The sequence below is a fragment of the Episyrphus balteatus genome, chromosome 1, assembly GCF_945859705.1.
Source record: "Episyrphus balteatus chromosome 1, idEpiBalt1.1, whole genome shotgun sequence".
Classification (NCBI taxonomy): Eukaryota; Metazoa; Arthropoda; class Insecta; order Diptera; family Syrphidae; genus Episyrphus; species Episyrphus balteatus.
The window spans coordinates 131079402-131090363 of record NC_079134.1 but is presented as its reverse complement, the minus strand read 5'-3'; the positions used below and the strand labels follow the sequence as shown (position 1 = coordinate 131090363).

The window sequence follows — 10962 nt, the reverse complement described above, 5'->3', positions numbered from 1 at the left end:
AAATAATCAAATATGTAGAGGGCCGGAAAGTTATTCTAGTGGGCCGCATGCGGCCCGCGTACCGCAAGTTTGACATGCATGTTGTACAGCGGTTAATTCTCTACAAAAATCTTTTAGTTATAACTTACATATATAAGAATCAGAAGTATAAAACAAAATTTCCAGTGTTATTCTTATAGCCCAATAATTTTAGGCATTTTTAACCCCAATCTGCCCGGATTATGCCAATGCTTGAAATCGATCTGTTCCGAAAACGGTTGATTTTACAGAAAAATGCATGAAACAATATTTGTATAGATAATTTTATGATGAACAATTTTTCAACAGACCCCTATTAACCTCCGAGCAACAGGTCGCGAGATATATGCGAAAAAAACTGATTTTCGTGACCTTTTGACCTCTATAACTAACTAACGCCGGCACTATATCAATGTCGATTTTTCACATCTTCATTACAAAGCCGTAGAGGAGGGGTATACCAAAATTCAGCCCAATAGGAATTTTTCCGCAGATAAAACCTAAAATTACTGGACTATTATGGGAAATAGAAAAGTGCAATGCGGAAGTACTTAACATTAATATTAAGGGCTCAAATTTTCAGGGACTTTTGAGCCTGGTTCCGAGAAAATAAAACAATTTTTTTTTTTAAACGCCCTTGTGTATAGAGTCAGTAGGGTGTAAGACCGTTGATCAATTTGTCTTTTCTTAAAAAAAAAAAGTATTGAGCTGTTTTGGGATTCGAATCCCAGAACTCCCAAGATAGATCTATATTTTTGTTTTTTGCTTACATATCTTTTTATGACGTTTACGTTAGCATATACAATTATCGCATACGTGCCGTATATCGATAGAAAATGGGTTTTTTTTTTATATATTCCTAAAAATAAAAATTGTATTATATTTTCAACAAAAAATGTTGGTATGCCGTTTTTAAGAAAATATTTATCAAAACAAAATTTTAAAAAAAATCATAAACTTGTTTTGCAAAAATTGATTTTTCTATTTTTTTTTTTTTTTTTTTTTTTTCACAAATAGAAGGAAAAATTTTTTATTAAGCTTGAACTACGTATAATCGAAACACAGGCAAAAGAAAGTACAAAATATCAAAAACAAATTTATATAGATAACTAGCTGACCCGGCGGACTTCGTTACGCCTCTTTTGCTATTTACTTCCAATTTTGGAGTGTGTCAATGTTTTCCAAAAAAAAAAAATCGAGTCACAACATCAAAATACAGGTCTTCATAAATAAAAGAATGTGTTTTTGGGTTTTTTGATCGCACTATCGAGATTGATGTTTGTAGGCTTAAAGTTCCTTTATTTAGAATATGAAATATTACAAATTTAGGCTATTCATATGAGTTGGAAAACTAACTTTTTTGAACCCCTTGAAAATAATATGAAGCCAGGACTTAAAGAATCGTTCAAAAAAAATTGGAGTAAACCACGCTAACCATTTATGGTATTAAAATAGATGTTGGCCGATTTTTAGAATCACCCGATGTACCCTCAAAATTTCATAAAAATCATTCAAAAAATAAATAAAAAAATTTTTTGGTTGGACCACCCTAACTACTTAGTGGTATAAAAATAAATGCTTTTCGATTTTTAGACTTACCCTATATATTTACAAAATTTCATAAAAATCATTCCAAAAAAATACCTAAAGAAATTTTTTTGGTTGGATCACCCTAACCATTTTATCATAATGAAAATTCATGTTGGTCGAATGGCCGATTCTCAGACTTCCCAACATAAAAAAATAATTTCAAAAACATCGTCCTAAGAAGATATAAAAAAATTTGGCTGGACCACCCTAACAATTTAGAGGTATGAAAAATAGATGTTGGCTGATTCTCAGACCTAACCGATATGTGTACAAAATTTCATTAAAATTAGTTCAGCCGTTTCGGAGGAGTTTACTAACAAACACTGCGACATGAGATTTTTATATATTAGAATTATGTGACAGTTAAAAATTCGAATTAAAAATTCAATTTACATGCGGGCATGTGGGGATACATACACTTATGCGGACATGCAAACATATTATGTAAATACAATCATGAGGACACAAAAAAGTATTTTCTTGATATCGAGTAAAAATATTTAGTTCTGAATTTTTCTCATGTACACAAACATGCGGCGCTGAGTGTATATCTATAAAAGTTTCTAACGTCTAACATAATTTCAAATGCCCCAATTTCTTATCATGATTGCGGTAGTGCATAGCGAATTATGTGTTAAGGTTTTAGAATTTATGATATAATAAAAATAGAAGCTCATATAGGTACTATTAGAAAACCTATTCATTTTTAGCTATAAAAGGGGAATCCAAATTTCATCAACTATCAATTAACTGTGCCATATTGTTCAGCAAACTTGGACTTGAAATCTCTCATTTTTAAAGGACAAAAAACTTTAATTTCTAAACATGGAAAATAATGAACTAAAGGCATTGGAATTGCTTTTCCAGCGACCATTAGAACCAGTCTTCACTTCTCGAGACAATGGCAAAGCTGCATTTGATGTCCCAGATACTTTCTACACTGATAGATTTAGTGGAGTTGAAGTTGAGCTTCAGAGTCGATTTGGTGATGATGTTGATGTTAGGGTAAGTTTTTTCAAGGACCTCCTTCTTATGAAACAATTTTGACAAAACTTGCATTTTTTTAAAGATCCCCATTCGTGACATTGCTAAGCCAAATTTAGACTTTGCCAAGCAAATCGGATTAAAGGAGAATTTCTATATTTTCATTGATAAACATAAGCGAATTGCTGGACAATTGATAAAGTTATTCTTGGATGCCAAGGATCGTTCAACTTTTATTTCTTTGGCAGTCTATGTTAAGTAAGTTTGATTTTTATTTCGAAAAGAAGTCATTTTTAATTCATTGTTTAATTTTTTGTTTAGGGACCGAGTCAACCCAATGTTGTTCCAATATTGCTACTCCATTGCAGTGGCACATCGCAAGGACACTTCAATGGTCCCAATTCCACCAGTTGCTGAAATTTTCCCAGCCAACTTTATTGAACCATCGCTTTTCAAAGATGCCCGAACGGAAGGATCATTGATTAAAAATTCTGGTGATAGGGTAAGTACGACGAAAATTATAAAAAAGACCGTTTTTTTTCTAAAACATAATTTCAAAAAATCTTAGATGACTATTGACATGTCTCAAAACTTTACTGCCTCTGATCGCGAAGAAGAACAACGATTGGCCTACTTCCGTGAAGATATCGGCGTAAATATGCATCATTGGCATTGGCATTTAGTATATCCTGGCGAAGGACCTGACGAAGTTGTTCGTAAAGATCGTCGTGGTGAACTTTTCTACTACATGCATCATCAAATCATTGCCCGATACAATGTTGATCGCTTCTGTAATGGACTTTCCCGAGCAAGGTTATTAAATAACTTACGTGAAGCCATCCCAGAAGGCTACTTCCCAAAAATTTTAAGCAGTTTGAACAACCGAACTTTCCCAGCTCGTATTGCTGGACAGTCTCTAAGGAATGTTGAACGTGTCGACAATACTATTGAAATCACTGAAGTGGAACGTTGGGCTGATAGAATTCATCAAGCTATCGATCAGGGATATGTTGTTGACGTAAGAATAAATTTGAAAGAAATGAGGAAATTTCGGTAACAAAATAACTTTTTTTAGCGTAATAACAAACAAATTCCATTGGACGAAGTTAGGGGAATTGATATCTTAGGCGACTTGATTGAAGCTTCTGCACTAACAGTTAATAGGCAATTATATGGCAATCTTCACAATATGGGACATAACTTGATATCTTTAGCTCATGATCCCGATGCAAGGTTCAGGGAAGATATCAGTGTGATGGGTGATGTAACAACAGCTATGAGAGATCCAATCTTCTATCGCTGGCATTCGTTTATTGATCAAATTTTCACCAAGTTCAAGGATCTTCTTCCAGCTTATGACAATAATCAGGTAGGTTTTAAGGTCATCTTAGCTCAAAACATGTTTAAAATATTTTCACATTTTTCTTCAGCTTGGTTTCAATGGAGTTAGTGTAGATTCCATTGCTGTACAAATCAGAGCCAAGGGAACTACTCCAAATACTTTAGCTACTTATTGGCAAAATTCTGATATTGATATCGGTGCTGGATTAGATTTTGGACCAAATGGTGCCATCTATGCAAGATACACCCATTTGCAATATGCTCCATTTTCATATGACATTCGAGTGACCAATTCAGGAGGTAATCGAAAGGGAACATGCCGAATTTTCATTTGTCCGAAAGCAGATGAACGTGGTGCTCCGTTAAGGATGAATGAAATCAAAAATATGGCAATTGAGTTGGACAAATTTACAGTTACTTGTAAGTTTTTTTTTTAATTGCCAATAATTTTTGTGCATTTCCCTAAATTTCTTGCAATTTCAGTAAATCCTGGTGAAAATACTATTAGACGTCGATCAAGTGAATCTTCTGTTACCATTCCATTTGAACGTTCATTCCGTCGTACGATTCCATCAGATCAGCAAACAGCTGAGAATCAAGCTGCTTTATCTGAATTCCGTTTCTGTGGTTGTGGATGGCCAGATCATATGCTTTTGCCAAAAGGAACTCCATCAGGAATGGAATTTGATTTGTATTGTATGATTTCGGATTATACGGGTGATGAAGTTATACAAACGAATGATGGGTAAGTTTTTTTTGTTTTGTTCTTTTCAAGTCTGAAACAATTTAAGAAATGTTTTTTTTATTAGACCAAGTATTTGTGGAGATGCAGAATCATTTTGTGGACTTAAAGACAAATTATATCCAGACAAACGTTCAATGGGTTTTCCATTTGATAGACCAATTAGTTCTGGAAATCTTGGCGAATTTACAAATCAATATCCTAATATGGCAATTACACCTATTAAGATTGTGTTTTCTAACAAGCATATTAACAGACAAAAGAATAGAGATTAGATAAACTTTGGAACTGGATAAGACATGAGAAGATAATACTATTTCAGCACGTACTCAATAATTTTAGCCCAATATCATAGCTTTAAAAGTTTTCAATTGTATTACTATACTTTATTATTATATAACCCACCTAATATACTCAATAAAAAAAAAAAACAATTATTTGCATTCCAAAACTTGTGTTTATTTTTAGATATAAAATAATATGATTTGTTAAATACACATGCATTTAAAAGAAAATGAATCGAAACTTGGTTCGACATTTTCATTCGAAAATAAATATGCTTCCGAATGAAAAAAAAAAACAAATATTTCGATGGCAAAAAAATCAGCAACCCGAACATCTATAAACTTTTGGTTTTCAGTTATGAATAGAGTCTAAAGAGTCCTTTCTTTTGATGTCTCATTCGATGGATTTGGAGAAATTTTTTTAAAATTCGGAATTTTTAGACAAGGGGTACCCCTTGGATAATTTTCGAAAATCTTTAAAAAAAAAAAATTGTAATTTTATTAGCTGAATGCATAGGCCAATTCATTGTGATCTCATATCTGTTAACCAAAACTTTTTTCGGGAATTGGATCCGAAAATATCTGCTTCCGAATGAAAAAAAAAATATTTGGATTGCAAATAATTCAACAACCCTAACTCCTACAAACTTTTGGTTTTCAGTTATGAATAGAGTCTAAAAAGTCCTTTATTTTGACACCTCATTCGATGGATTTGGAGAAAATTTTTTTAAATTCCGAATTTTTAGACAAGGGGTACCCCTTGGATAATTTTCGAAAATCTTTAAAAAAAAAAAATTGGAATTTTATTAGCTGAATGCATAGGCCAATTCATTGTGATCTCATATCTGTTAACCAAAACTTTTTTCGGGAATTGGATCCCAAAATATCTGCTTCCGAATGAAAAAAAAATATTTGGATTGCAAATAATTCAACAACCCGAACTCCTACAAACTTTTGGTTTTCAGTTATGAATAGAGTCTAAAGAGTCCTTTCTTTTGATGTCTCATTCGATGGATTTGGAGAAAATTTTTTTAAATTCCGAATTTTTAGGCAAGGGGTACCCCTTGGATAATTTTCGAAAATCTTTAAAAAAAAAAATTTGTAATTTTATTAGCTGAATGCATAGGCCAATTCATTGTGATCTCATATCTGTTAACCAAAACTTTTTTCGGGAATTGGATCCGAAAATATCTGCTTCCGAATGAAAAAAAAATATTTGGATTGCAAATAATTCAACAACCCGAACTCCTACAAACTTTTGGTTTTCAGTTATGAATAGAGTCTAAAGAGTCCTTTCTTTTGATGTCTCATTCGATGGATTTGGAGAAAATTTTTTTAAATTCCGAATTTTTAGGCAAGGGGTACCCCTTGGATAATTTTCGAAAATCTTTAAAAAAAAAAATTTGTAATTTTATTAGCTGAATGCATAGGCCAATTCATTGTGATCTCATATCTGTTAACCAAAACTTTTTTCGGGAATTGGATCCCAAAATATCTGCTTCCGAATGAAAAAAAAATATTTGGATTGCAAATAATTCAACAACCCGAACTCCTACAAACTTTTGGTTTTCAGTTATGAATAGAGTCTAAAGAGTAATTTCTTTTGATGTCTCATTCGATGGATTTGGAGAAAATTTTTATAAAACTCCGAATTTTTAGACCCCTTGGATAATTTTCGAAAATCTTTAAAAAAAAAATTTTAATTTTATTAGCTGAATGCATAGGCCAATTCATTGTGATCTCATATCTGTTAACCAAAACTTTTTTCGGGAATTGGATCCCAAAATATCTGCTTCCGAATGAAAAAAAAATATTTGGATTGCAAATAATTCAACAACCCGAACTCCTACAAACTTTTGGTTTTCAGTTATGAATAGAGTCTAAAGAGTCCTTTCTTTTGATGTCTCATTCGATGGATTTGGAGAAAATTTTTTAAAATTCCGAATTTTTAGACAAAGGGTACCCCTTGGAAAATTTTCGAAAATCTTTAAAAAAAAAAATTTGTAATTTTATTAGCTGAATGCATAGGCCAATTCATTGTGATCTCATATCTGTTAACCAAAACTTTTTTCGGGAATTGGATCCGAAAATATCTGCTTCCGAATGAAAAAAAAATAAAATATTTCGATTGTAAATAATTCAACAACCCGAACTCCTACAAACTTTTGGTTTTCAGTTATGAATAGAGTCTAAAGAGTCCTTTCTTTTGATGCCTCATTCGATGGATTTGGAGAAAATTTTTATAAAATTCCGAATTTTTAGACAAGGGGTACCCCTTTTTTCGGGAATTGGATCCGAAATATCTGCTTCCGAATGAAAAAAAAAATATTTGGATTGCAAATAATTCAACAACCCTAACTCCTACAAACTTTTGGTTTTCAGTTATGAATAGAGTCTAAAAAGTCCTTTATTTTGACACCTCATTCGATGGATTTGGAGAAAATTTTTTTAAATTCCGAATTTTTAGGCAAGGGGTACCCCTTGGATAATTTTCGAAAATCTTTAAAAAAAAAAATTTGTAATTTTATTAGCTGAATGCATAGGCCAATTCATTGTGATCTCATATCTGTTAACCAAAACTTTTTTCGGGAATTGGATCCCAAAATATCTGCTTCCGAATGAAAAAAAAATATTTGGATTGCAAATAATTCAACAACCCGAACTCCTACAAACTTTTGGTTTTCAGTTATGAATAGAGTCTAAAGAGTCCTTTCTTTTGATGTCTCATTCGATGGATTTGGAGAAAATTTTTTTAAATTCCGAATTTTTAGGCAAGGGGTACCCCTTGGATAATTTTCGAAAATCTTTAAAAAAAAAAATTTGTAATTTTATTAGCTGAATGCATAGGCCAATTCATTGTGATCTCATATCTGTTAACCAAAACTTTTTTCGGGAATTGGATCCCAAAATATCTGCTTCCGAATGAAAAAAAAATATTTGGATTGCAAATAATTCAACAACCCGAACTCCTACAAACTTTTGGTTTTCAGTTATGAATAGAGTCTAAAGAGTAATTTCTTTTGATGTCTCATTCGATGGATTTGGAGAAAATTTTTATAAAACTCCGAATTTTTAGACCCCTTGGATTATTTTCGAAAATCTTTAAAAAAAAAAATTTGTAATTTTATTAGCTGAATGCATAGGCCAATTCATTGTGATCTCATATCTGTTAACCAAAACTTTTTTCGGGAATTGGATCCGAAAATATCTGCTTCCGAATGAAAAATAAATATTTGGATTGCAAATAATTCAACAACCCGAACTCCTACAAACTTTTGGTTTTCAGTTATGAATAGAGTCTAAAGAGTCCTTTCTTTTGATGTCTCATTCGATGGATTTGGAGAAATTTTTTTAAAATTCGGAATTTTTAGACAAGGGGTACCCCTTGGATAATTTTCGAAAATCTTTAAAAAAAAAATTCTAATTTTATTAGCTGAATGCATAGGCCTATTCATTGTGATCTCATATCTGTTAACCAAAACTTTTTTCGGGAATTGGATTCCGAATGAAAAAAAATAAAATATTTCGATTGCAAATAATTCAACAACCCGAACTCCTACAAACTTTTGGTTTTCAGTTATGAATAGAGTCTAAAGAGTCCTTTCTTTTGATGTCTCATTCGATGGATTTGGAGAAATTTTTTTAAAATTCGGAATTTTTAGACAAGGGGTACCCCTTGGATAATTTTCGAAAATCTTTGAAAAAAAAATTTGTAATTTTTTTAGCTGAATGCATAGGCCAATTCATTGTGATCTCATATCTGTTAACCAAAACTTTTTTCGGGAATTGGATTCCGAATGAAAAAAAATAAAATATTTCGATTGCAAATAATTCAACAGCCCGAACTCCTACAAACTTTTGGTTTTCAGTAATGAATAGAGTCTAAAGAGTCCTTTCTTTTGATGTCTCATTCGATGGATTTGGAGAAATTTTTTTAAAATTCGGAATTTTTAGACAAGGGGTACCCCTTGGATAATTTTCGAAAATCTTTAAAAAAAAAATTCTAATTTTATTAGCTGAATGCATAGGCCTATTCATTGTGATCTCATATCTGTTAACCAAAACTTTTTTCGGGAATTGGATTCCGAATGAAAAAAAATAAAATATTTCGATTGCAAATAATTCAACAACCCGAACTCCTACAAACTTTTGGTTTTCAGTTATGAATAGAGTCTAAAGAGTCCTTTCTTTTGATGTCTCATTCGATGGATTTGGAGAAATTTTTTTAAAATTCGGAATTTTTAGACAAGGGGTACCCCTTGGATAATTTTCGAAAATCTTTGAAAAAAAAATTTGTAATTTTTTTAGCTGAATGCATAGGCCAATTCATTGTGATCTCATATCTGTTAACCAAAACTTTTTTCGGGAATTGGATCCGAAAATATCTGCTTCCGAATGAAAAAAAAAATATTTGGATTGCAAATAATTCAACAACCCTAACTGCTACAAACTTTTGGTTTTCAGTTATGAATAGAGTCTAAAAAGTCCTTTATTTTGACACCTCATTCGATGGATTTGGAGAAAATTTTTTTAAATTCCGAATTTTTAGACAAGGGGTACCCCTTGGATAATTTTCGAAAATCTTTGAAAAAAAAATTTGTAATTTTTTTAGCTGAATGCATAGGCCAATTCATTGTGATCTCATATCTGTTAACCAAAACTTTTTTCGGGAATTGGATTCCGAATGAAAAAAAAAAAAAGGGGAACATGCCGAATTTTCATTTGTCCGAAAGCAGATGAACGTGGTGCTCCGTTAAGGATGAATGAAATCAAAAATATGGCAATTGAGTTGGACAAATTTACAGTTACTTGTAAGTTTCCTTGAAAATATACCAAGATTTTGGATGTATTTGCAAAAATTTCCTCAATTTTCAGTAAATCCTGGTGAAAATACTATTAGACGTCGATCAAGTGAATCTTCTATTACCATTCCATTTGAACGTTCATTCCGTCGTACGATTCCATCAGATCAGCAAACAGCTGAGAATCAAGCTGCTTTATCTGAATTCCGTTTCTGTGGTTGTGGATGGCCAGATCATATGCTTTTGCCAAAAGGAACTCCATCAGGAATGGAATTTGATTTGTATTGTATGATTTCGGATTATACGGGTGATGAAGTTATACAAACGAATGATGGGTAAGTTTTTTTTGTTTTGTTCTTTTCAAGTCTGAAACAATTTAAGAAATGTTTTTTTTATTAGACCAAGTATTTGTGGAGATGCAGAATCATTTTGTGGACTTAAAGACAAATTATATCCAGACAAACGTTCAATGGGTTTTCCATTTGATAGACCAATTAGTTCTGGAAATCTTGGCGAATTTACAAATCAATATCCTAATATGGCAATTACACCTATTAAGATTGTGTTTTCTAACAAGCATATTAACAGACAAAAGAATAGAGATTAGATAAACTTTGGAACTGGATAAGACATGAGAAGATAATACTATTTCAGCACGTACTCAATAATTTTAGCCCAATATCATAGCTTTAAAAGTTTTCAATTGTATTACTATACTTTATTATTATATAACCCACCTAATATACTCAATAAAAAAAAAAAACAATTATTTGCATTCCAAAACTTGTGTTTATTTTTAGATATAAAATAATATGATTTGTTAAATACACATGCATTTAAAAGAAAATGAATCGAAACTTGGTTCGACATTTTCATTCGAAAATAAATATGCTTCCGAATGAAAAAAAAAACAAATATTTCGATGGCAAACAAATCAGCAACCCGAACATCTATAAACTTTTGGTTTTCAGTTATGAATAGAGTCTAAAGAGTCCTTTCTTTTGATGTCTCATTCGATGGATTTGGAGAAATTTTTTTAAAATTCGGAATTTTTAGACAAGGGGTACCCCTTGGATAATTTTCGAAAATCTTTAAAAAAAAAAAATTGTAATTTTATTAGCTGAATGCATAGGCCAATTCATTGTGATCTCATATCTGTTAACCAAAACTTTTTTCGGGAATTGGATCCGAAAATATCTGC

The 10962-nt window shown here is 31.7% G+C and overlaps 2 protein-coding genes across 2 annotated transcripts; both read left to right on the top strand.

The window, feature by feature from the left end:
• The first annotated feature begins 2342 nt into the window (after positions 1 to 2342).
• LOC129906445 (phenoloxidase 2-like) lies at positions 2343 to 5116 on the top strand. Its single transcript, XM_055982227.1, has 8 exons — positions 2343 to 2613; positions 2678 to 2850; positions 2914 to 3094; positions 3161 to 3610; positions 3668 to 3961; positions 4023 to 4353; positions 4417 to 4678; positions 4743 to 5116. Exons 1-8 carry the CDS (start codon positions 2434 to 2436, stop codon positions 4948 to 4950), a joined length of 2079 nt encoding a protein of 692 aa, XP_055838202.1. The 5' UTR covers positions 2343 to 2433; the 3' UTR covers positions 4951 to 5116.
• A 4547-nt stretch (positions 5117 to 9663) lies between these two features.
• On the top strand, positions 9664 to 10534 carry LOC129906446 (phenoloxidase 2-like). The gene is made up of 3 exons (XM_055982228.1): positions 9664 to 9770; positions 9835 to 10096; positions 10161 to 10534. Exons 1-3 carry the CDS (start codon positions 9719 to 9721, stop codon positions 10366 to 10368), a joined length of 522 nt encoding a protein of 173 aa, XP_055838203.1. The 5' UTR covers positions 9664 to 9718; the 3' UTR covers positions 10369 to 10534.
• Positions 10535 to 10962: the final 428 nt, after the last annotated feature.

What these genes read in the sequence shown, in the direction of transcription:
- LOC129906445 (XM_055982227.1), top strand. Translation starts at nt 2,434, where the DNA reads ATGGAAAATAATGAACTAAAGGCATTGGAATTGCTTTTCCAGCGACCA. An exon ending in TCTTTGGCAGTCTATGTTAA is followed by an intron (nt 2,851 to 2,913) that starts GTAAGTTTGATT and finishes TTTTTTGTTTAG; the next exon opens with GGACCGAGTCAACCCAATGT. An exon ending in GTTATACAAACGAATGATGG is followed by an intron (nt 4,679 to 4,742) that starts GTAAGTTTTTTT and finishes TTTTTTTATTAG; the next exon opens with ACCAAGTATTTGTGGAGATG.
- LOC129906446 (XM_055982228.1), top strand. Translation starts at nt 9,719, where the DNA reads ATGAATGAAATCAAAAATATGGCAATTGAGTTGGACAAATTTACAGTT. An exon ending in GGACAAATTTACAGTTACTT is followed by an intron (nt 9,771 to 9,834) that starts GTAAGTTTCCTT and finishes CTCAATTTTCAG; the next exon opens with TAAATCCTGGTGAAAATACT. An exon ending in GTTATACAAACGAATGATGG is followed by an intron (nt 10,097 to 10,160) that starts GTAAGTTTTTTT and finishes TTTTTTTATTAG; the next exon opens with ACCAAGTATTTGTGGAGATG.